The sequence below is a fragment of the Hoplias malabaricus genome, chromosome 14 (assembly GCF_029633855.1).
Source record: "Hoplias malabaricus isolate fHopMal1 chromosome 14, fHopMal1.hap1, whole genome shotgun sequence".
NCBI classification, from domain to species: domain Eukaryota; kingdom Metazoa; phylum Chordata; class Actinopteri; order Characiformes; family Erythrinidae; genus Hoplias; species Hoplias malabaricus.
The window spans coordinates 14,425,191-14,452,585 of record NC_089813.1 but is presented as its reverse complement, the minus strand read 5'-3'; the positions used below and the strand labels follow the sequence as shown (position 1 = coordinate 14,452,585).

Here is a 27,395-nt window from a genome sequence, read left to right as displayed (position 1 = left end):
ACCTGAATGTCCTTCATGACTCTGGTACATCTGAGAACTCTTACAGTGAACAATTCTTACATGACAAATTACAGAGAACCTCATGCATTTAACAGTTTCTTAGCTGCAGCTCCTTTGCCTCTGCGGTCTGTTGTGGGATTGGACATGTCCTGCACCCCCAGGGAATAGAGACTTATATTTGTGTTGTTGTTTATTGTTGTTCAGTTTAGTCTGGTAGTGAATTTAGTTGCTATACACTGTGTAGTTAGCATTTTCTGGGGTATTTTTATTATTATTATTTTTATTGTCGGTCTAAAGAGAGCTTGAATTGCCTTTGTCAGTAAAGAGCATAAAAAGAGGATGGGGTGATTCCCCCTAGACTTTTACTGGTTCAACTTCTTATTAAACTTCAGGAAGGTTCTCATCACATCAGCCACAGTCACAGACAGTGCTTCATCACCTGGGGGGAGGTGGGAGTCCACTGCCTCTGTGTTGTTTAAAGCATCTGAAAATGTAGAGTCATTGATGTGTATGAGATTATTTTTCCCTCTTGTTTTCTGTAACTGTTTGGATCCTCTGTTTTGTTCTCGACAATCACTGTTTACACGTTCTTCATTCCAACTGTGAGGTTGCTCTTTGTTACTAAGTGCCACTCTCTCACCAGATCTAAAAGAAGCATCATGGGCTTTGAGCAAAGAATAATACTTTAGAACTCAGCCAGGGCCTGTGACTGTGACTGTGTGGTAAATTTCAGTGGCTAGTACACCATCTACCTACTTGTTGATGAAAGAGTAATAAAACACACTTCCCCAGGTCTGTGTGATTCTCACATACAGCAGCACCATAAACATGTTCCAGCCAGTGCAGCTAAAACAGACCTGCAGTGCTGAAACTGCTCTTTCCGGCCACAGTTTGATGGTTGCTGTTGCTGTTTGTTCACTTGTGCTCATTTCATTTGTGGTTGATATGTGAAGACCAGCGTTGCAGGATGTGATCTGACAGTTCAAGAGGGGGCCAGAGGGGGCTTTGTAACTCCTCTGTAAACACAATGAAGGGTTTTACTACTATTTTTGATTGTATAAAAAGATATTGGTACAATATGTCAAGTGCATGGCCAGCATTTACTACTGGCTCAGTGATGTTGCTCTCTTTGTTCACAAATACAATCACTAATGGAGAAGAACATCCGACAAACCTTTTTCACAGATATCTGCAGATTTTCAGATAAAAATGTGGAGGCAGTGTTTACACACCCTGAATCCTCAGCACCTGCTGAACAAGACAAATTATGAAATTTCTGCACCGTGCCACACTTGACCATTCCTGCTCTTCTCCAAAGCTGGCATCACATTGTAAAATAAGGCTTTAACCTACACTTATTTAAATACTTGAGTACAGATAGTGTTTAAGGGAGGAATATGCTTTTGAACAGCTTTTCTGTTGTTTGTCTTTATGTGATTTTAATGCTGTTTTTAATCTATGAAATAAAAGTGACTGGGTATATCATCAACTGTGTTGATATGTGGTTTTGGCCCCATCCCCAAGGATCCAGATATTTTTTAAAACAAACATTTTTCTCACTCTGCTTTTTGAAGATATCCCTGTAGCAAATGACTACATCCAAATCTTAATACTGCATTATATATATATTTAGTACAACATCATTTAAGTTTATTCCTATGTGGGAATCTGAAGTCTAGTGCTATCTGAATGTATACACTGTAGGTCTATGATTTATGTGTCTCTTATGATGATGCCATTATAAAGGGAAAAGAGGAGCTATTTCAGACACGCTGTATGATGTCAGCATTTTCAAGAAGCTGTGTTATGCCCCCTACACACGAGACCACTGCCAATGGAATAGTAATTCTTTTTTTTTTCATATTGGACTGAAGGCTAAATGCAGACCAAACCTTATTTTTATTTTTTTTTTAAATATCCAGATCCATAAGTTACATGTTTGAGTTTTGTTTGTTAGCTTGTGTTCGTGGAGATGGTCCACTATATACTGTGTTAACTTTGTTATATACTGTGTTATACTGTGTTTACTTACTATAACAAAAAAAAACTTGTCAGATACAGACAGATGTGTGTGTGGCGTGTGAATGAATTCAGTCAGTGTCATGTGTGAAGGTGAATTAGGGCTTTTTCTCAATAGTAAGAATGGACTTGCAGTCTCCAGAAGGACATTCTAGAGAAGTCACTTCACAAGAGCAAATTCATGTTGCCGCAGTGAGTGATGGGGTTTTCAGGCCGCTCTCATTGGAGGTCAAACACGTTCTCATTTTTTTCTGGAGAACAAGAACCATATCTGGGTACTTTAACTGTTCTTGCCGTTTGTGTTCTTCAGTATGGAACATACATTCAGCCGTGGAAGATGACATCAAGCAAGAACACAAGAATGTAAGAACACACACTGACCCTGTGGCCAAAAAGGCTCCCTATTCACTATTCCCTCATTCACTATATAGTGCACTATTATGGGTCACTGAATTCAGGAGGGTAGTAAACGAGTTCGGACACTACTTCATGCACAGGTTTTTCTTAACCACACAACAAAGTGGGTAATCTTCTATCTGCTTGTGTACACGTGTGGTACACTACATTTTAAAGTACATTATTTGATTGTTTGAGCGCACTGAACATGGTCAACTATGATTTTGGACACTATTACACTATTTGCAGAACCCCAATAGAGTGCATATATACTGCAGTCCCGGAGGGGGACTGAAGGACAGGGAACAAACCGGTGACGAGACAGTGGTGATGCTTGGGTCTGTGGAAAGAAGTATCACTGGCAGGAAAAGCAATGCTGCACCTCGAGAACGCAGAGGAAGGAGCTGGTGGAGAGACGGCAGCTGAGAAGGCGCCAGCAGGAAGAGGGTTGTTTGCTGTTGATGGAGCCCTTGCAACGGCACAGAGCACTTACATTCAGAACACAACTTTTATAGTTAACAGAGGTGTTGGTGAAGATATTTTGAAACAGTAGTTTTTCTACTCTTGGATAAAAGTAGCCAGGCTGCAGCCAAGCTACACTTCTACAAATTACAGAGCTACACTACGAGCTACTGAGGAAAATTAGATGACACTGAAGCTACTTAGTGATATGAAATCTTGTATTTACCGGTGAAGGGCAGTTTTATACACATTTTTTATTTGTTTCATAAATACACTGTTGATCAGAAGAGAAAAAAGTGAGATGTGTGTGTGTGTGTTACTGAAATCAGGGATCAGACTCCCAGGTGATATGTAGCTGAGTTATACAGACATACAGTCTACACAGATGTCAGTAATTATCAGGTCTGTGTGGAACCTGTGGCGGCAGAAACCCAACACCTGCTCCAGAGGATTTCAGAGGAATTCAAACATAGTGGAGTTTCTTAAAATCAAACAAATCAAGTGAGGCATCGGAGCTGCTGAAATGTAAGATTGGGACCTCAATGATATACAGTTAAGAAATGATTATTTTACAGATATGGTGAAGGAAAAATACATTTTAAAAAATGAGTGTTTTTCCCCTTCAATATTCAGACATTACATTTGATCATTTTTATAATGTGAATGTGAAATCTGAGTCAAATCACTGAACTACTGACCTCTGTCATGTTCCTCAAATAGTTTCTGAACAATTTTTGCAGTGTGACATGGTGCATTATCCGACAGAAAGAGACCACTGACTCTTCAGGAAATACAGTGGCCCTGACTGGGGGAACTTGGTCAGTGATAATGCTTAGGTAGGTGGGATGTGTAAGGGTAACACCCACATGAATGTCAGGGGGTGGCTGTAACTTCTATAAAAACCTGTTCCGATTTATTATATAGCTCTTAAATTAACTTTAATATCAGTATTAAACTTTACTTTGTTTTAAGTTCATTGTTGTTTCCTTATTTCTCTCTAATCGTCCACATGTTTAAAAAAAAAAAAAGTTGAGTCACAAAGATAAAGCGCAGTGTGGAGAATGGTGATCTCAGCAGCTGCTCCATGATCCAACAACTATTTCAAAAGTGTTTATGTAGTAATTTGATTTGTCTGAATACTTTGTACTTTAACACTTTTAAACTATTTTGTTTCTGGATGTAAGTAACTACTTTGTTGTGTACAATTATGAGTACATAGTAAAACCCCAGTAATCATTTTATCAAAGTAGAAGCGCAGTTCTGACCATCCTGAATCACATAAACACTACGTCACTAACGGACTTATCACTACCTTATTTACACAGGACCCGCCCATTTCCATAAACATGCCTTCATTTATGCAGATGTTTCCATAGTGAGCCAATAACAGAAGAGCATTCAGCAGTTCCGGAGCCAATTATTGTCCTCGTGGGCGGAGTTTGGGGTCAAGCAGTGAGCGCGCAGCCCCCTCTACTGGTCAGAGCTTATACAGATTTATAGTGAAAGGAATAAAATGTGAAATGAGTGTCATTTGAAATTGAAATATGAATCATTGATAAATTGATAAATGTAAGTTTAATGCAGATACAACAAAGATTTAATTTGGAGGCTCTCATTTTACTAATGAACTTGAACTTATAGAACTTTAGTGAATATCAGCCAATGTTTGTGAAAGCAGAAACCTACATCCAAAAAAAAAAAAAAAAAGAAGGAAAATAAAGGGCACTATATTTGACCTCACTCTACAAACATTCTCCTTTCAGCAGCAGCAGGTTTTACTCTAGACCTCATTCTGTTGGTTGAAGGAGACGGTTGTGTTTTGTTGTGAATCTCTAGGATCTCAGATGTTAAAGCAGTGATGTCACTTCTAACAAAATAGAAATAAATAGAATAAAATTTTAAAAAAACCTAAAAAGAACTAACATCCTCTAAAATCCACAGAGAACATCATGCTGAAATACTCTTACAGGTCCTGAACAGCCGTGACAAGAATCAGGATCTAAATCACATTATTAACCACAGCTTGGACGTTCAGAATAAACACAACCCACACCATTAATTATTGACAGCAATCATTGATCTTTATTTAAACACTGACGATCACAAACCAGATACAAAACACAATCACACTATAAGCATATTTATTCTATTACTGAAGAAAATACAGCTAATACTGCTGAAATATCATAAAATATTACACAAATGCTATTAATCTATAAGTGAACCTTTTATTCATTTTTAAACTTGAAAACATTTTTAATATTAATGGATTAAAATAAAATTAATGCTAATATTTTAAATATTAGTTACATAAGAAAGTAAAAAGTAAGACAAAAGTATTCAACATGTCTTCTCAGTGTACAGGTTACGATGTATCAAGAATACAAATGTGATTAGAAATGTTGTCTTTTCAATAATATATTAAACATAAAAAGCCTTGGTGGTATTTATGATTTCTTTTCTCGAATAAAACGAAAGTCTCAGGAGTTGAATCACCTGCTTTTAATCCAACTGCACTCACTAACAGCAGAAATGAAGCTGCTGGACACTGAACTGCTGTTTAAAGCCACTTTTCTGACCTTTCTGTTTGAGTGTCTCTAAATGAGCCGTTGTAGTACACATTATAATAACTCTGTATCAAACACTCAGTCAGATGCTCCAGCTTCTATCACTGCGTATGGTGTGTTCACCTCATCAGGTTTAACTGTGAAATACACGATAAACACAGCACATTAGTCTTTGATCAGATGTTCTGATTCAGTTAAAGATTGATAAAGAAATATCTGATTCACAGAAACTGAGAGACGACTGAAAGACTGAGTTCTTACCTCGAGCTCTGTAGCATTTCACCCCCAGCACAATGGAGGTTATCAAATAAGGAGTCACTGCCATGAGACTACTGAGCACTCTGAGAACTGAGAATGGAGATTCTGAAACAGACACACCTGATACACACACACACACACACACATAATAAAACCACTATAAAATAGGACAGAGATTATTGTTTAATGAAAATATAAATCAGAAAGCAGCAGACCTCTGACTGAGATCCAGCTGCGAGGAGACTCTCCTTTCTCTGGGTGTTTACAGTGGTAGAGACCTTCATCAGCCTTTGAGACTTTATGGAGGGTCATCTCTCCTGTCGTCTGGTTCTGGAGAAGTACTCCATCTTTGTAGAAATCAGCTGGGAGGTGTGAGGAGTTTGTGGAGCGATTTAAGCAGCGGAGAGTCAGAGAATCTCCCTCAGACACAGAGTGAACAGGACTCTCCAGAATCACATCACCATCTGCAGAACAACAGTGAAAACACTGTAGAGAACAGAGTAATGGTATAAACACAGACTGTTATTCCTGCAATCTTTATTCCTGCTTTATAGCTTACAATAATTATACAGACTGATATTCCTGTGAAAAGCTGAAATTGTGTTTTGTGGAGTGCTTTTGTAGAATGTTGTGTTTAGTACGTTTCGAATGAGCTTGAACCAATCAGGGTCCATTATACTAAAGCATGCCATTAGATTTAGTATGAAATTGCAACAGGAACATTTTTACTGCTCTAGAACATGGCTGGGTTAATTTAACTCACTTGTTTTATATTTTTCATGTTAATTATTTAAATATTCTGATGTAAAGTTTAATAGAAATTACACTTTGAACACTTTTACATCCCCCTCCTCTGTGTTGGGACATTATTGTACAATGAAGCACTACAGACTCACTGAGAACCTGCTGCACATTTTAAAATCAGTTGGTACTTTAACTGGACTCAAGACTCCACCTGTTTCTCTGCATGTTTTCTTATCCTTTTCTAAAGTGTTGAGATTTTGTATCTTATAAAAATGTAAGGTTCAGCTGATACAAACCTGAGATCATGTGAGAAACACAGAACATTGTTGAACACAATTCACACTTTGTGTAAACGACTGGATGAGGCAGGAAACGAGTCAAAAAGCAGTTTACCAAGCTCCACACTGAGCACACCTTTCACAATACAGTCCCATACTGTGAACAAAAATAGTTTCCTGAGCTGGTCGAAAGAATCTCTGGGTAATAAAACAGAGCTGATGGACAGGTTCACTCAAACGGAGCAGTTATCGCTGGAAACCGCGGGGGCATTGCAGCCGATTATACCAAAGAAACACGACCTCTGACAATATAATTCTGCATTTACACGTCGCAAAGTATTTAATGGCCTCACAGACCACTGTCGTTTTAAACCGCTGTTGATCCTTTGACTTTGCTGCAGTAAGTACATTTATATTATCAGCACCTCCTCCGCCGCCGCCATGTTTGTTGATGTCGTCATAAACTTTTGACTCTGAACTGTATCTGTCTTCTGTTGCTTAACATCCGAGTAACATCCACACCAACGTAAAGGGCGCATAGGGTTATAAGGGCAGTGAAAACTACAAAGTTAGAAAGGAATATATATTTATTTACGCACGTAAATGGAGTAAGTTAGCCTTAATAACGCAAACGTCTAAAATTTTTACTGACGCTTGATATGGCCCTTGATCAACGCTAAAACATCTCTCCGAATAATGAACAGAACAGAAACAGTATTCTAATAAGATTATATTTATTCATGTTAATTCTGGTTATTAGCTGAAAAGAATACATCACCATAGCTTTTATTACATTGGATTAAATGCTCATTTTAGTATAAAAAACATAAATGTAAAATATTGTATAATTTCATGAAACTTCAGCTTGAATTAATTGATTTAAAAATGTTCATCCAACAGATTATAATACACTGAATATACGAAAGAGTATTTAAGAAAATAATAAATGAAATAAACTGCATTTACATTGTAACCGTTAAACCCCTCATTTGTTAAAAAATTATTTTATCCCAATATTCTCCCCAATCATTAGTCATTTCTGATTCCAGATCTGTGATGTCAGCTCTGGCTGTTACTGTGACTCGGGGAGACGGGGAGTTCATCCACACACACAGAGAGTGAGGCCAATCTGCTCTCACTGTCAGCCTCCAGAAGACTGAGGCATCACTGGGGATAGAACTGATCTCATGATGAAAGGTCCAGTGACTAGAATGGTGTACATTTTGGGAACCCTCTTAATTTTTATATTATTTTTACAAATAATAAATCACAAACATAAAGGTTTCAAACAGAGTTTTGAATATATGATTATTTCTAAACATCTGTAATTATTAAATAATAATGAAAAAAAAAACCCTGAGAAACATTTCACTTCATTAATATAAAATACAGACAGAGCATTTGTTATAAAGATGGTACCCAAACTACTTTAAAAGTGTGAATATACTGATATGGCGACTCCAAAGTGTCCGTAGGTGTGAGTGTGTGAGTGAATGTGTGTGTGTCTGTGTTGCCCTGTGAAGGACTGGCGTCCCCTCCAGGGTGTATTCCCGCCTTGCGCCCGATGATTCCAGGTAGGCTCTGGACCCACCGTGACCCTAAATTGGATAAGCGGTTACAGATAATGGATGGATGGAATATACTGATATCTTGACCTCTTCTGTCTGCGCTCCTAAAAACCTGGATCAGGAATTCTACAAAAGGTTGTTTGGTGTTTGGCACCAGCACAGGTTCCTTCAAAAACCTAAAAAGAGAAAACCACTTTAAACCACAGGTAAATCCCAACGTAACGTATAACCACCTCCACTCCCCGAGAGTGTCATTCAAACACAGTGGCCTTGTACTTAACAGCACTATTTTAAACTTGTGAGGCAGAACAGTGATAAAGTTTATGATTTCATCTTACCTCAGTCTGTGGTGTGCTTCACGTCTGAGTAAATGGTGTCATCGTCTGCAGTGGTTTTCCCTGCAGCACACAGTCGCTGAATTAGTATCAAGTATATGTTCTTGTTATATGCCATTTTTAACAAAGAAACTCAAACAGCACAGTTCTGCTCTTAATATGTTCAGATACTTTCTTTAAACTCACCCTTAAACATAAAGCCTCTGTTCTGTTTTTTCTTTAACTCCTTCTTTGGCTTCAGTTCAATATCAGCGTAAGTCACATCACTGGGTTCGGCTTTGGTTTCTGAAAGAGAACAGAAGCTTTCTGTCACCACTGTCTTTCTTCTGTCAACATCCAAATGTTGCCCTCTACCAATTATTTATAATTATATTTCATTCACCTTTCTCTAAACCTTCCACTCTGTGAAACCAAAACTTGGAAGGTTTTGTGTGAATAATTGTATTTGAGTTTTTAATGAAGTGCTGTATACAATTCATACATTTTCCATGGGGTTTTGGATTTTTCACCTTAATTTCAGAATATGTCGCATCACTTGTTTTTATCACTGCATCATCTGATACAAAAAACATTTTATATAGAATACATATGAAAATAGTATTTTTTCATTTATTTTATTGCAAACAACAACATAATCATTTAGTAATTCCCTTACTTTATTTTTGTTTTTTTTTTCTTTTTACTAGTCACAATGCTGGCGTACATTACATCACTGGACATAGCTGCAGGATCGTCTACAACAGAAGATGTTGTTTATTAGTGACTTAAATATATTTTCACACCACATTGTAAAACAAATAATCTTACTGTTCTTTTTTTATTTTTTAACTGTTTAAACTCTTGAAGTAATTATATTCTTGAAAAGAACACTTGCTACACTCTACAAATCCTTCCTTCTCTCCTCAGTTCCTAGTGACAAATATATTCACATCCCACCCTCCCCTTCAACTCTTCAGTGACTGCTTTACCCAGAACTATCTTCCAGCTTTCTCAGTGTTCACCTCCCTTTTCTCCAGCTCAGTTTTGGGTAGGGTCTGTATGTGTGAAATATAATTTATTAAATATATGAACTACAGCTGGGTCCTGTTTTATCAATAATGCCATGAGACAAAAGGTAAATGATCTTCTAGAGAGACTGTGTAACTAGTGTAAAAAGAGAACATTAGTGTGTATGCGGACACTGCAAACTGACCAGCCTGCTGTGGTGAGATCCACAGATTCTCACTCTGTTTGGTTTTCTGCTGATTTCCAACGAGACAAAGAGGCCCTGCACCACAGTAAAAGCAAACACATTTTTTCACTTGGGTTCATTAGTTACAATAAGCATGTGTTTGATGAAGGGATCCAAATTATACCTTAATGTCAATAAATTATCTGCATTTTTTAACATGACTCTTAAAGCAACTCTTCAGGTTTTGAGAACTTTTCTTTATGAAGAATTTAAACAACCAAAATAAAAGCTTGTTAAATGAACCTACAACAACAGCCACAAAATACCGACCAGTCACATCTTCACTATACACTGACCATGTGTTTTCAAACCTTTTTTTTTTCTTGTAACAGCAGAACCAGCCCAGTATGATAATGAGGAGCAAGATAACAGTCCCCCCCACTGCCACTCCTATTGTTATAACAGCAGATCCAGAACCTGAGAGTGGAGAAATATAGAGAATATCATTTAAAGTTAAATACTTTACTGTAGAGTTAGAGAAAGCATTAAATTACATGAAGCTGTTTCTCACTTCTGACTGAGATCCAGCTCCGTGGAGACTCTCCTTCCTCTGGGTGTTTACAGTAGTAGAGACCTTCATGAGACTTTGAGACTTTATGGATGGTCATCTCTCCTGTCGTCTGGTTCTGGAGAAGTCCTCCATCTTTATAGAAATCAGCTGAGAGGAGTGAGGCCTTTGTGGAGTGATATAAACAGCGGCGAGTCAGAGAATATCTCTCAGACACAGAGTGGACAGGACTCTCCAGAATCACATCACCATCTGCAGGACAGAAACAGGAGTAAAAGTGTGCTGTGGTATTTAGCGTGTCTGTATTTAAATTTTTGTTCAATTATGCTTGAAAAATAAACTAAATAATATCTTTAAACATCTCAGTAGTCCTCTGTATTGAGCCCCTATTATTGATGAGAATAGTGGAGACTCACTGTGCACTGTGATGTTGACAGGATCACTGCTCTCTCCAGATTCAGACTGACACCAGTAAACTCCAGTGTCTGATGTGGAGAGGGAGCTGATGTTGCAGGTAAACCCTGGAACTGAAGAACAGTTGGACACCTTCTCACTGTGTGTGTATCGTCTCACTCTCCATCCAGCAGAGTCTCTGTGTCCCTCACAGCTCAGTGAGAGAGATTCAGTGCTGAAGTGTTGAGTTCTGCTGGGACTGATGATCAGAGACACTGGAGGAGAGTTACCTGAAAATACACAGAAGACGGATGTGTATCACGTTGCTGAATACTAACATAATGCTTCAGAAACATACTGTCCACAGAAAGAACTGGTTAATAAATAAAACACACTGAGGAGGAAGATACACATTTATTTTAATAATAAATCACACTTCCAGTGCATATGCCCCCTTCAAACACACATAAAGCACTTTACTTTGTAGTAATACATGAACAGATATGTGTTAATCTCTAAGGCACTGGTCAGAGCTCTGAAGCTTCACATGCTCAACATTTCAGCTCCTCTGTTGTGGAGCAGCTGGACAACAACATGCAGGAGTCTGGTGGGAATCTGACTTCACACAACTGACTACATGAATCTCCCTGTCTAGTCTTCCTCAGACTCTGTGTGTGTGTTTAATGTTTAAATATGTTTAAAATATGAATATGTGTTAAAAAACAAAACTGAAGGTAAAACAATGAATAAGTTTAGTACATTGTTGTAAAGACATTGTTGGTGATGTACAGGAAGAAGTCATTATCTTTTGAAACAAGGCAGGAATACATCCTCCAGTGCTAGATAAACTCATACAGTCCCTCATACACTTACACCTGTGGAGAGACTCACACAGTCAATACACCTACACTGTCAGAAACACTTTCACTGTGGCGGCACCATCAAGGATTCATGTTCTTTGCTTTTAATCAGGGAATATAATTGTAACTTATACAAATATAATTGTAAATTTTAAAATTTCATACGTTTCATTTCATCTCCAGGACTTATATGTCCTTTTATTTTTCAAAACAATATCAACATAGTATCAACAGTGTATCAACATTTGCTCTTGGACTTTGGGAGGAAACCCACACAGACACTGAGAGAACACACCAACTTGCCAAACTGGGTATTGAACCCAAAACCCCAAAACCCTGGAGCTGTGTTAGTGACTGATCAGTGTGCAAAGAGTGTGAGCAGATTAATATAAACACACTTCCTCTACAGAGAACACACACACACACACATTTTAATGCACAGTTAATTATTAATTCTATATTTGCAGAAATTTACAATATAAACTGTGTCCTGAGCAATGTGTTTAGACTCAGTGTCGTATTAAAGTCTGTTTCCTGTAGAGGACATTAACTCATTTTCACTGTAAAAATCAACAGAAGTGTAGTGAGACTGTTCTGACTGTATATTCTTCACTGGCTCTAGTTCCTCACCAGTGATCCATAGCGGCTGTGGACTGCTGTACTGTGTGTGAAAGGCTGGTTCTCCTCTCTCTGCTCCACATACATAAACTCCTGTGTGATACAGAGCAGCAGGACTGAGAGTGTAGGAGCCTCCAGCTCCTCTTCTGCTGTCTGACAGGAGCTCTACAGAATACACCACTTTACCATGAACATCTGTAATCTGGGTTAAACCTTGTCTGTAGGGAACAGCTCTGTACCAGCTGAATGTCCAGCCTTTAGAGGAGATATTAACCTCACAGCTTAGAGTCACTGAGTCTCCTTCAGTCAGCCAGCTCTCTGGAGACACACTCAATACTGCCTGGGCTTCACCTGACACAGACGACATGGAGAATAGAACAGACACAAACACGTTTATACAGAGGGAGGAGATTATTACATACAGTATAATTAACAAGAAAATACACCTCAAACCCACAGACTCACCAGACACAGTCAGTGTAACAGCATCACTGATCTCTGACTTCTGAGAGTCACTTTTCCTCTCCCCTCTGCAGGTGTATTTACCGCTGTTAGACTCTGTAACAGAGCGGACTGTAATCTCCTGTGATCTACTGAACTGCTTTAGTTCATTATTATCTTTAAACCAGATGTAATTCCACTCAGTGTCTCCTCCTGCCTCTATGTCACATTTCAGAGTGACACTCTCTCCTTTAATCACTCTTTTATCAGGCGCTATGGACACCACAGATTTAGGACTCACTGTAAAAAAATGGTGCCCCCTCCAGGGTGTGTTCCCACCTTTTTTCAAATTAAATAATGCACATATGTCTTTGACAAAAATGCTTCTCCTAAAAACCAACCAATGAAATATATTTTAGGGAACCAAAATGACATCACATAAAGAACCATATTATTCATTCATTCGTTCATTGATTGTCTGTAACCACTTTTCCAGTTCAGGGTCATGGTGAGTTTGGAGTCTACTTGGAATCACTGGGGGCAAGCCAGGACCACAACCTGGACAGGGCACCAGTTCATCAAACTGCATCACACACTCAAAGCTATGGACAATATCATACAGCCAATATATTTACTGACATGTGTTTATGGACTGTGGGAGGAAACTGGAGTAACTGGAGGAAACCCTCACAGGCACAGGGAGAACACAGAGCCCTATTATCAATCTTTGTATGTAAGGGGGAAACTGTAGTTTCTGAAAAGAACTTACATGTTACAGTCAAATAAATAAAGTCTGAGCTGCTGCAGTAAATGATTAAATCAAGGTGAAACCTAATTTGATATTTCTTCCTTATTGTTTCACGTCTCTAGTTTTATTAAAAACACAGTTCATCGTATTATATCAGTTACCAGACAATTCTCCTTCCTGTATGTTGTGTTTCTGCCTGTTTCTAAAAAATATTTTGATTTTCATTTTACATACATTTACCACTGTACACACCTCAACATAAATTCACAGAAAAATATGTGATGGAATGGAAGATGTGTTATGAATTCTGAATAATGTTGACTATTTGTGTGTGTAGTGATGTAAATATAAATCATTACATGTTCAGTCCTAATAGCTATTCATCACTTAGTGAAAATCTCTTACTCACCAGTGACGTTTACCCAGAGTGCATCACTGTAGTGTGTGTAGTAGACTGGGTTTCCTCTGCCAGCTCTGCACCTGTACTGACCTCCATCAGAGTCACTAACTGAGCTGATGGTGTAGATGGAGGAGCTGGATGGGATCTCAGGACTCTGTGTGTCTCTGGACCAGTAGAAGGTCCATCCAGCAGACTGACCCAGTGTACAGTACAGAGTCACTGTGTTTCCTGTCCATACATCTCCTTTAATCCTTGAGGTGAGCTTAGGTGGAGCTTTTACTTCTGAAAAAGGAATATTTTTTAATTTAATTAATTGCTTTTTGGAAATCTGTTGGTTTAAAGTTTAAGCGTAAAACAGATCTTAGACTTTTCACACTGCTCTCAGAGTCTCAGAATCATTACCTACTCTCAGACACATATTGTGCTACTTTGATTATTTTAAGTAATCGCTTTAATACTATAATTTACAAAGTGCATGAAAGCATACGTTAATTTAAGTTGTGTAAAATGTATGAAAATTTTAGCTCATTTCATTCTTAGTAAGAGCTACACCTATTAAACATCAATCTTTATCTGTTTTATGCACCTATTTGACTACAGAAGTCTGTAAATGCTGTTTGTGAAGCATGAAGCAGCTGTTTTGAGATGAGCTGCAGTGCTGTGAAAGGTGCTGTCAAACACACATTTAAATAATAAAACAAATTATATAAACTATCATCGCGACCCTGAAATGGAAAAGCGGAAAAGAAAATGTATGCATGTATGTATATAAATTATTGAACCTGATAAACCACCAAAACTGTCTCCATCAGGTAAACAACACTTAAAGTTTTCATCTACACTTCTGAAAAAAAAAACACCCATTCTCCTGCTGTTAGCTATGGGTCTGAAAGGATGTGTAAATCTCAAGAATCAGTCCACCCCAAAGTCCAGACCTCAACATCACTGTGTCACGCCTTAGTCCTGTCACCTGTCTGTTGTTTCCACCATGTGCTTACTTAGCACATGGCTCTGTTTATTTTTTTTTCCTGTCTCCGCCCTAGACCCGCCTTAAATCCACCGCCTCGTCAGTGTCTCCATCTGTGTCTCTTTTGTTACCCTGCCTCCTCGTTCTCGGTTCCAGGTGTCCCTTGTCTGTGCTGTATATTTAAATTCCTTTGTGTGACTTCCTGTTGGTTGGACATTTGCTTTGCTTCACTTCCCTTTGTATATCTGTCTGTTTCCTTTGCTTCGTGTGCTTGTGTAACCATGATGATAATGTTTGGGTATGTATTTTTTTTTTTTTTTTAAATTTTGGATTTGAGAGAGGTAGAAGTAAACTTCACTAAAGTTTTAAGATTTAACAAAGAAATGTGACAGAGCATATGTTCCTTTTGTTGGTTCCTACAATTGGTTGTTGGTGGGGCATTAATTAGGGCAGCGCAGAACCTATATATCGCACCTTTTCCTGGGCTTTCCTCAGATGCATTCAGTCTTTGTGCATATCTTAGTCTGTTTGTACCATTTATTCTGTTTAGCTCTCTGTCTAGGTTTCTCTGTTTAGCTCTTTGTCCAGGTTAGGCTCTTTAGCTCCCACTGTCTATTTATAGTCTGTTTTTCTCTCTCTGTCTAGGTCTTTGTCCAAGTATCCTGCCAAGTTATCCAAGTCTGTCTATCTCTGGTTGTTATATTTTGTTTAAAAGAGTGGAAAAATCAAGACTGAATAATCTCCTGAAATGATAAGATGAAAATAATGGATTTACATACAGTCATGTGAAAAAGTTAGGACACCCCATGAAAGCCTTTGTCTTTTTGAGCATTTTTAAAAATATGGACATATGAGCTTCATGTGAACAGTATTGAGATATTGAGCTTATATAACTAAACAAATACAACTGAAGAAATTCCTTCTAAACATAAGCTGTAAAATGTAATGAAGAAAAATGTACATTTATTGTGAGGAATTAGTTAGGACACCCCCACATGTATTACTGTTTAACTAGGTGCACCACATCAGCTGCAAATGATTAGACCATCATTGGAGGAGGCTCTTATTTAAATGTCAGACATTAGTTTGATTTGTTTGATGTATGAGTCTGGGAAGGGATGTAAAAATATGTCAATGATTAGAAATCAGCCATTCCACTGTTTGGAAAATAATTTACAAGTGGAGAACGTTAAAACCAACTGCCAATAATTCCAGATTAGGCCCTCCTAACAGGTTCAGTCCACGAGCAGACTACAAGATGCATAAAGAAATGTCCAACAATCCTAAAATGTGTAGTGGAGGATGGATCCAGATCAAGAAATGAAAAATTAAGACTCTGACTCTCCATTCTCTTTTATACAAAAGGAGAAGACGCGACCTGCATTCCACAGAGTCTGTGTGTGCTGAAAGACTACGCACCCCCACACACACGCACAGTGCCCCCAAGTGGACATTTGCGAAATCATATGCCACCCTTCTCCCTCTCCCTCAAAAGAGAATCACCTCGGACGCATATGTTTCTGCTGAAACCAAGCATGTATTATGCAATGTGTTATTAATGTTATCCTCTTATTCTCAGGTGACTGTCTAACTAACCGAGTGATGTGAATTACTGTTGTAATCACGACGAAAAATTCCTGTCTCAATAAAAAAATGAATTAATCTCTAACATCTAGAATAGTTGATAATATACTCGATATATATATACAGTGTGTGATAAAAATACTCCAGTATACTCATTATGATATATTCAAGTATGTATGAAGTATTTTTATTCATTGAGGTTATATATTCGCCCAGAAGAAGTGATCTTTTTTCTTTCTCTGGAACTTGAGACGGTCACATGGACTCCCCAAACCCAGGAACCAATCAGAGAACGGAGACCTCCCAAGTGGGCGTGACCGCGCCACCTATGAAAAAGGGAGTCGAGTTCCCTTACTCTCTCTTCTTACTTACTCTCGTTCTTATACTCTTCTTTACGCTCTTTACGCCCTTGTTTTCTTGACGCTCTCGTCTCTTGTTTTTCTTTGTTTTCTCTCTACGCTGACGAAGCCGACTCTTCCAAAAGACTCTTTAAAAAGAAGACAGACCTTCATGTGAACTAGCAGGGGACGCCTTGTGTCAGTTAGCATTGCAATACAGAAACTAAAAGAGTAAACGGTCGATTAATTATCAGTAATCTTTTTTCTCATTTGTGTTCGTTGTTTGTAGCCCAATCCAAGTTTAATTTTACGACTGATCAAAACAGGTGAAACTTAATTTGGCCAGAATAAGAGCCAGAATAATAAGAATAATTAGTTGAAAATCTTGAAATTAATATTAGCTATTTATGTCGGAGTACATCGGTTCTGAGGATCGGAGGAAAACAGCGCGCTTCCTTGCAACGTTCTCCCTCACTCCGGGAAAAGCCAGGTCTAAGGACACCGAAAGTGGCTGACTCATCCTGTAGGGAATCTCCTCACTAACCAGCCTACCTCCAGCTGTGACAAGTCAAGCACAGGAAGAACAGATTGCTGGAGTAGCGACAAAGAGTAAGCAAGTAAATTCCTCATCTTTAGAAGCTGATGCCGAGTTAAGTCTCTTGATAAATTTATACACTAATTAAATCATTTAGCAACACATTATTCACAAGTCATATAGCCTAGTCAATTATTAAATTCGAACTGGTTTCACCTGCGTTGATTCCGTGAGATTTTGATGATTGTGTTATGTTTATCAACGTATTATCATTCCTCTTAAAGTATTTCCATTATTTGAAATAATACGGTGTGTGGAGTTTGTTCCTTAAGAGTCTGAAAATCCTGAGAACTCATCACTAGCGTTGACAGTATTTCAATCTCTGAAATTATTAATATTTTTGTCATCTAAATCCAGTAATAAGAAGAATTATTATTATAAGTGATAATCACCATTAAACATAACTAACTCAAATACTGTTACTACGCTGCAAATGTCATCAGGGTACCTACACATAGCTCTTACCACAGTTGATATCAAGGTACATATCTACCATCAGGAAAAGACTGCACAAGTTTGATTTTCATAGGAGGTGTGCAAGGAGGAAGACCATGCTTTCAAAAAACCATCAGGGCAAGACTCAATTTTGCCAGAGAGCACCTACACAGAGCAGGACTTCTTGAATAACGTGCTTTGGATAGATCAATCCAAAGCTGAATTATTTGGGCACAGTAACAGAAGACAGGTCTGGTGCAAACCAACACAGCATTTGAGCACAAGAACCCCATATCAGCTGTGAAGCAGCGAGGTTGAAATGTCATGGTTTGGGGTTGATTGTTGCACCAAGGCCTGGCAAGCTCTCCATCATAGAATCTACTATCAATTCTTCACTGTATCAGAGGGTGTTTGAGACTATCTGTCCAAAATCTGAGGCTGAAGTGGATGTGGACCATGCAACATGACCATGACCCAAAACATTCCAGTAAATCCAGTAAAGTAATGGCTCAAAAGTAAGAAATGGAGAGTTCTGGAATCGCCAAATAAGAGCCTGGATCTTAATCCTACTGAGATGCTGTGGGGTGATCTGTGCATTCAAGAAATCCCTCAAACATCACACAGCTGAAAGAATTCTGCATGGAGGAATGAGAAAAATTCTCCCCCAGTCGATGTCGGAGACTGGTAAATGGTTACAGGAAACATTTAATTGAGGTTATTTCAGCCAAAGGGGGAAATACCAGATATTAGGGTATAGTATGGAAGCAAATCTGTCTCATCAGATTTTGAAATATTACCTTCTATGAATTTGTAGCATTGATTTTTATTTATTTACGTTTTTTTTTTGCAGTGAAATTATGCATCTGAATTTTGTTGCTTTTGAATTTAAGTCTTCAGATTTCCACCTCTGGATATTTTGCTTCGTAATTATGCATCTGAATATAATTGCTCTTGAACTGAACTCCTGAATTTTCAGGAACACGTTTTCACTGTTATTATTCAAGGTTAATACATTCAGATAAAAAAATTCAAACAATATATTTTGAAGTTGCTCAAATTTGATAGACCAAATTCAGATGCCAAAATACGAGTTAAAAAATTCAGAGTATACATCTGAGATACAAAGGACAAGCAATCGATTCATTTGGATTCATTTCTCTTTCACCTTAAATGCTGCACTAGTTTCATTCTGTCGCCGCTAGATGGCAAAATATGGACAGAACTTCCATACCGTGGAAAAACTACACGTTTAGCTCCCTTCTGCGGATATTATCTCTTTATTTTCAAAGTGTCTCAAAAATCTGAAAGGCTCATTGAAGACACAATATAAGACTATTGATATCCTGAAGATGAATATTCTGAACACACTGTGTTTTGAACTAACACTACACCAACCATCTCTTTTGTGCTCCACTTTCACTCTTCACTCTTCTGCTTCTATTTCTTCTCTTTGTCTAAACAGAGTTTATCTGATGTAAGTTTCACTAAAGTGGGAAAGTGCCTAGTACAAGTCCTTGAAGTTTTTTTTTGTAGTTTCCCTGCACTATTTTGTTGTTTATTGTATATTTTCCTTCTGTGCTCCAATATTCTAATGCATTCTAATGAATCTAGTGATTAATAAATGAAATATAAAAGGCCAATAATTACTTAAAATATAAACTTTTTTTCTATTTTCTTAGTTAAGTTTACAACACTTAAACATCAATCTTCATCTGTTTTATGCATCAGCTCAACTACAGAAGACCCTCAGTGTTGTTTTATCTTCTAATTTGTGGCTGAGGATAATCTCAGACTATGCTTTACTTCAGAGGATCAGTGTATTGTTTGCTCATGAAGCAGCTGTTGTGAGACAAGATACAGTTCTGTGAAAGAGTCAAACACATTTAAATAATAAAAGAAAAATGTCTAAAATGTGCTGGATCTGATAAACCTTCAAATCTGTCTCCTTCAGACAAACAACACTTAGAGCTTTCATCTACACTCCTGAAAACATCTATTCTCCTGCTTTGAGCTATGGGTCTGAAAGGACGTGTAAATGTCAATAATAAATCCACCCCAGAGTCCAGACCTCAACATCACTGAATGTGTTTGGATTTATTTGGATCTTTGAGAAGCAGAGAATGGAAACAACATGTAAAACCGAACTTTGGAGGAGTGGAATAAGGCTCAATAATCTCCCGAAAAAACTAATCTCCTGAAGCTATAAGAGAGGAGAAGAATAGATTTATATATTTATAATACATTCATGAATGAATAACTCCTAGAACAGACATAATGTAACAATGGAGTCACACTCACCTGATACAGTCAGTGTTAAAGGGGCGCTGGTGTGTGTGTATATTCGGTCTAAAGATCCTCTTCCTTTACAGGTATAATCACCTTCATCAGACTTAACAACAGAAAAGCCATTAACAGAAGTATATTCCTTCCCCTGAGAACTGCGGAGAGCACCATCTTTCTTTTTCCACTCATACTTCCAGTCATCTCCACTTCCTATGTCACATGTCAGAGTGACTCTCTCTCCGATGTAAACACTCTGAGCTGGGTAGACCCTCACTGTAGGCATCAATCTCACTGTTTAAAGATCACAAACACTTTTTAAATGTTTATCATAACAGAACAAAACAGTGTATCTCCATTTATTGTATTTTTCCTTTTGTGACTGAATCTGGAAAAACAAAATGCACTTTTGCTGTGAGAGAAATTCTTTTTAAAAGAATTGTTATAATCCATTGGCTACTCAAAAGTGTCCGTAGGTGTGAGTGTGTGAGTGAATGTGTGAGTGTGTGTGTTGCCCTGTGAAGGACTGGCACCCCCTCCAGGCTCTGGACCCACCGTGACCCTGAACTGGATAAGCGGTTACAGATAATGGATGAATGGATGGATGTTATAATACAAAATGTCACCCACTAATCACATGAAACATTATTGTTTATGATTCATAATTAATGTACACATAGCTAATGGAAATCATTGTAGACCACCCCCCGAATATATAAATATCTAACACAATACCACAATAAATAGCTAAAAATATTGGTATCATCAGAATAATTAAACATACATTACCTCAAGCTGTACTTCTTACTCTGTATTATACAGTGATCTATCCACATCTGTCACACTGTAACATTATCTGGACAGTGGACTATCCTCCTCTTCATGTTACACTTCTTCTCACCCTCTGTTTTTAACTTAAAGTTTCTAAATGTATCTCACATTAACCTCATTCAAATCTGTCAGTTTATTTTCTTATTCAAGTAAAACCTGCTTCCTGACTGTTTCCAAAACATACTTCAATAGAACTCTGAAATCCATCATTTTCTTTCTTAATAAAATAAAAGATAAAAGAACATCCATCCATCCATTATCTGTAACCGCTTATCCAATTCAGGGTCGCGGGGGGTCCAGAGCCTACCTGGAATCATCGGGCGCAAGGCGGGAATACACCCTGGAGGGGACGCCAGTCCTTCACAGAGCAAACACAGACACACACACATTCACTCACACCTACGGACACTTTCGAGTCGCCAATCCACCTACAACGTGTGTTTTTTGGACTGTGGGAGGAAACCGGAGCACCCGGAGGAAACCCACGCGGACACGGGGAGAACACACCAACTCCTCACAGACAGTCACCCGGAGCGGGAATCGAACCCACAACCTCCAGGTTCCTGGAGCTGTGTGACTGCGGCACTACCTGCTGCGCCACCGTGCCACCCGATAAAAGAACAATAATTACTTAAAACAAACTTTTCTTTTCATTTTCTTAATTAAGTGTAAAATAATTAGACATAAATATTAATCTGTTTTATGGAGCAGCTCGTCTACAGAGGACCCTGAATGTTGTATTATTTATTCACACAGTGTCCGAACAATCATTTATTCATTGTCTGTAAAAGTTTATCCAGTTGTTTAAGGGGGAGACAGAGCCATTTAGGTTTGTGTTATTTATGTAACCAGACTTTCATGTTGGATTAATGTTTAGGGAAACAACCAGCTTTATACAAAAACAACTGAGAATTTTACACATCGCTCTCATAGTCTCAGAATCACTACATGTAGCAGGTAGAGCTGTCACTGGGCCATTAGTTATTTTTGGGCTTGTGCAGCCACCGTAGTTCAGGAGCAGTCTTCTCCCCCCTTTCTCTCCTGGGTCACGCTGTTGCTCATTAGCTCCAGTGTATATATACACGCAGTTAGCATGTGGTAGGCTAAGCTCCCACTTTTTATTCTTTGGGTCGCGGTGTTTGCTGCTGAACGTCTTGGACGGTCTTACTGGAAAGAAGACAGGTGCCACTCTCCCTGTCGATTCACCACGTTGCTTGCCGATAGCGGCAGCTCTAATCTGGGACAGTGCATATAAAGCAGTTGGTGAGTATGATTGTTTGAACAGTGGACATTAGGAGCTACCGTCACCTATTTTAATGAAGTGAACGACTAAATAGGAGGGAATTTAACAGGAGAATGTTGTATTTAGATGTATGTTGGTGTGCCTGAGAACGAGTGGGCTTTCAAGCTGCATCAAGGTACAAATTCCATTCTTTTAGTTATGCTGGTGAATGTTTTAGTTATAGATGGGTTTAAGGGTTTGAGGCACAGAGGGTATGTGTGCTTAGCACATGGCTAGCTTTATCCCACCTATTATGACGGTTTTATATTTTTATGATTAAAATGCTCCTTTTATTAGGTGCTCTGGGGTGTCGCCATCGGAGGTGGCCCAGGTGGTGTGGAGCAGAGCTTCTCCTAGTCTCCTGCTGTTTTGCCTGTGTGGATACATTGTGAGGTCGAACCACTTATCTTGTTTTATCTGGTTGTTTCTTTTATTTTGATTATTTGCCCTTGTGGGTTTTTCTTGTTTGTTATTGAGTTCTTTTGTTTTTCTTGCCTTTTAAATTAACCCTTTTATTTTGGTTATTATTTTGGATGGTGTTCGGGCTGTGAGTATTACAGTCCTTTTAAGCGTGTGATCTGCCTGTTAACGTAATTGTGTATTTTTACCTGTTCTTGCAGAGCAACCTGGTATGAGTGTCCCTTTGGTTGACTGGTTATCCTTTTTGTACATTTTTTTTCCTTTTTCCTGGGCACTCGATCTGTTGTGTGTGAAGTCACTACCCCAAGGGGGTTCTTTTTGGTAACCTGTGTGTGGGTTGTATAGTCTCTAGTATTGGAACTCTGTATAGGATAGCATCTGCTGGAACCCAGTTAAAATGTATGCAACTGGTAGGATCATTGTGATGAGCGAATCTAGTTAATAACCTTGTAGGGGTTATTTTTAGTAGTCAATAGGTAAAACCCCACTGTATTTTGTTTTATTTTTTTTTTAAAACTTATTAATAAAATCGTTATTTAAATGTTGTAAGACAACTGAGAGTAAAGGACTTTGTACGCTGAACTCCATTTCGTGTCTCTTCTCTTTTTTCGGAACGTACCTGTGTGCTTTTGGGAAAGTACTTGGGGTTATTTCCTAGGGCGAAATTCCCTAGGTGGCGTAGTCGGGCTCACACTAATCTAAGCACTAGCCAAGGCCACACACACACTCTCAGACGCATGTCACTACCTTTACTCTCTAATTACTGTAATTTACAAAGTGTGGAGAAACATGAGCTAATTTAGGTTGTGGTCTATTGTGGAAAGAATAGACCACCCTGAATGTTGTTTTATCTTTCACTCTGTGGCTGTGGATAAACTCAGACTAAGCTTTATTTCAGTGGATCAGTGTATTTTTTGTTCATGAAGCAGCTGTTCTGAAATCAGCTGTGGTGCTGTGAAAAGAGTCAAACATTTAAATAATAAAAGAAGAATTTATATAAACTACTGAACTTGATAAACCATCAAAACTGTCTCCAACAGAAAAACAACACTTAAAGCTTTCATCTACACAGAATACACCCATTCTTCTGCTGTGAGCTATGGGTCTGAAAGGATGTGTAAATGACAAGAATCAACCCACCCCACTGTTTCTATAAATGTATTAACAACTTTAAACGTGTCTGCAGAGATTCTTCATCATCTTTCTTCACAATATTGAAAATAAATAACACCAGACCTCAACATCACTGAATGTGTTTGGATTTATTTGGATCTTTGAGAAGCAGAGAATGGAAACAACATGTAAAACTGAACTTTGGAGGAGAGGAGAAATTAAGGCTCAATAATAAATCTGAAAAAACTAATCTCCTGAAACACGATTCTAACTGAATAAATCTAATAATAGAAATAATGTAATAAAGGTGTCACACTCACCTGATACTCAGTGTCACTGGACGGTGTGTTTATTGACACTCTCTCCGATGAACACACTCTCAGCTGGCTCAACCTCCAATGAAGGCTTTGGTGTCTCTGTTCAAAGATCACAAATATTGTTGAGACGTTTATCATAACAGAACAAAACCTTGTATCTCCATTCTTGATGTTTTTTCAATATTTGACTGAATCTGGAAAATACCAACTGCACTTTTTGCTGTGAGAGTATTTCTTAAAAAACAAACTAAAAAATGGTCAAACACTAGGCCTACTTTAAAATATCAACATATTTTTATTTTCTTTTTTTGAAAAGCTATTTCAAGAGCAATGATATTCTGTAAATATTAAAACACGGCAGCTGTTAGACGTCCTCCACCCCGGCCTCAGACAGGGAGACGCCCCCCTACGAGACAAATCTCTGTGTCTCTCTCTCTCCCACAGACATGTCTTCTGATACGAAGCAGGAGAAGGACTCTACCGTGATCTGACTGGGCTGTAGTGACCGTGCCTGCATTGACCCAGGGCTGCAGCTCTGAACCTGCAGGATTTTATTTATTTGTTTATTTATTTGTAATTAATGTCTGATTTCTTTCCTTCTCCTTACTGACACAGCCACATTTATCTGAGTAGGTCTAAGAACTCCAAATTTCCATGTTTTTCTTATTTTCCCGATTGCTTGATAAAAGTCTCCTGTCTTGTCTCAGACTCTGTGTCTGCATCCAGCCTCATGTTGAGGGCTCCGATCACACAGACATGAATAAAACTCTGTTCAATACAAAACTGAAGGAAGAAAGAACTTTAAAGGCATTGATGGTGATGTACTGATTGGAGAAAAGCTGTTGGCAAACTGCCCTCTATTCCATTCCTCACAGACAGTGGCCTGAGGTGGGAACTGAACCCACAACCTCAGGACCCTGGAGCTGAGAGACAGCATCTGCTCCAAAATTACTTGGAGTAAAATAATTTAAGTTAACATCCGCTGAATGTAGAAATATGATTCTTTCTCCTGCATTTACTTTTACACCTAGGAGATGGTGGTGGGCTTCAGGAAGAACAGGACCACAACCAGACCTGTTATCATCATGTGTGAGGAGGTTGAGTGTTTGACACATACAAACACCTGGGTGTCCTCCTCCACAACAAACTGGGCTGGAGAGACAACACAGGGTCTGTGTAAAGGAAGGGGAAGAGCAGACTGTTTTTGAGGACCTCAGATTCTTTAACGTGTGCAGAGACATGTTGGCAGTGTTCTATCAGATGGTTGTTGCAAGTGCAAGTCTTCTTTGCTGCTGTCTGCTGGGAGGCAAACTCAACAAGCTGATCAGAAAGGCTGGTGTAACACTCCTATTGTCTAACCTGGTAATCTGTGTACTATACAGCAATAATTAAGCTCAGTAGACACAGGAAATATAGGAGTTTGCTACTGTAAGGTCCAGTATGTCTAGGCTTGTTAAGGTGGTGGGGGTGTGTGTCAGCATGAACCACAAACAAGAAAAAGTAAATGATTGGCTTTACTTACAAAATATACATATACTATTAAACATACAAAACACAAGGTATGGCTTGTCAGATATTGTTGCTATTTATGTAGCTTGTTCTAAGTTTACACCTTTAAATTTCAATAAACCCAACAAATAATATCTAATAAATCAAGGAAAAAAATGTTAAACCATTAGTTGCAATGAGGAAAGAAAAATAAATGTGTCTCAGTCTCTTAATTGTAGGCCTACCACGTAACCAGGTAGTTCAGCATAACTCAAAAGTGGTCAGATGTGTCAGTTCTTTGGATGGCTTGCCATCAATTTCACAGAAGGGTTCCAAGATGAAATGGGGAAATCCACTCTCCAGGACTTCCAATGCCCTCTAAAAACCTGACCTCTGGGATGAATGTACAGCTGTTAGTCACTTTTCCTCAATAGCTCTAGAACCAGCAACTGCAAAAACTGTGTTTATAAGTCAAGTTATAAACCACAGGGCGTCTTCTCAACACTGTCAACTATTTGTAGCTGTATCTTCAACCAGGTACTTTTTTAACAACAAAGAACTGTGATTTTAATTGTTATTTAGGCTAACTGGGAGCTACAGCTCCTTCCTCCAGGGCATGAAGAGAGAAAAGAACAAAAAATAGAAAAAAACGCTATTTGCTGCATTAGCTATCACCAATAAGCAGCAGCTGAGGCGGGACAAACTAAATTGTCCAATATGATTGGCTACATCTTAGTGCATCAGACTCAGCTCAATCAAATTAACCCCTAAACTGCTGAGGAGCTTTAAATTGTGAGTTATCTGTATCTCACATGAAATGGGGGTTACACTGGCTCGATCTTGGGCTGCTCTGTGGATGGCTTTGAGGTGGTGGTGGGAAGGAGAACTCTGAACAATTCTGGATTCTGGATAAACACCTCACACCCCCTCCATGATCTACTGGTCACACAGAGGAGCACCTTCAGCAACTCATTCAGCTTCCCTTCAGTAATGAACGGAACAGGAGATTGTTTCTTCCGACAGCGATTACACTCTTCTCCATTGTGTCAGGACTTTATTATTGTGCTCTGAACCTCACAGACTCACTGGGCATGTTAATAACTTATTGAAATACATGTTACTGTGACATTTCATTTTATTTTTTATCTCCTACTTCATCTGTGCACCTGTAACTGTGTTCTCATATTTTCTGTTTACTGCACTACAGTAACAACTCATTAACAATTTATTCCTACATCTTGCCTTCTACAGAACCACAGTAAGACAATTCAGTTTCACACAGAGGAGCTTGTATCTGGAACTGTTCACCACCAAACCTGAGAACTAGTAACAGTTTGAACTCCAAAAAAAAAGTAAACTTCTTGTCACACATCTGTTTCTTGAATCAACACTACACCAAGCATCTCTTTTGTACTCCTCTTTTTCTGTATATCATCACTTCTTCTATTTCTGCTTTCTATCTAACCCAGGGGTGTCAAACATACTGTGAAAAGCTTTGTTTTTCTCATAAAAAACTCTTTGCTCCAGGAAGCAATAAAGGAGTTAACACCCTACAAGTGAAGCAGAAAGCAGCAGTTTTCTAGCCATTTGAATTTCTGAACCAGTTTTTATTGAAGGCTATTGTCTGTGTTCCAGACTGATCATGTGGCGGCTGAGACAGCTTTAACTGTTTAGGGCCATTATCCTCATCCCCTAAATCTGAAAAAATATCTTCAGACCCTACCCGTTAAGTTGAGACATATTTACCTGGTCTGTCTTGGGGGCTGGTATGCTGCACGTTTTCTTTCTCTTCATTTCTGTCTCTGGTCTGCTTTCTGTCATCTCCTGTCTCTCCCTGTCCTTCTCCTTCTGTATGAAAATATGGAACATTTAGAGTAAATATTACCAAAACATGTCATTTTATTCAAAAGACCAAGACT

At 38.5% G+C, this 27,395-nt stretch overlaps 1 protein-coding gene across 1 annotated transcript in view; it reads right to left on the bottom strand.

Annotated features, from left to right (window-relative positions):
- Positions 1-362: 362 nt before the first annotated feature.
- The window catches only part of LOC136666300 (Fc receptor-like protein 5), a 59,771-nt gene continuing 32,738 nt past the window's right edge, over positions 363-27,395 (bottom strand). Inside the window, exons 11-18 of the mRNA XM_066644396.1 lie at positions 12,703-12,998; positions 10,783-11,049; positions 10,359-10,618; positions 10,129-10,288; positions 9,820-9,894; positions 5,918-6,166; positions 5,706-5,822; positions 363-484 (exon numbers count right to left, since the gene is read on the bottom strand). Coding sequence (XP_066500493.1) covers positions 363-484; positions 5,706-5,822; positions 5,918-6,166; positions 9,820-9,894; positions 10,129-10,288; positions 10,359-10,618; positions 10,783-11,049; positions 12,703-12,998 — 1,546 coding nt within the window. The remainder of the gene's footprint in view (positions 485-5,705; positions 5,823-5,917; positions 6,167-9,819; positions 9,895-10,128; positions 10,289-10,358; positions 10,619-10,782; positions 11,050-12,702; positions 12,999-27,395) is intronic.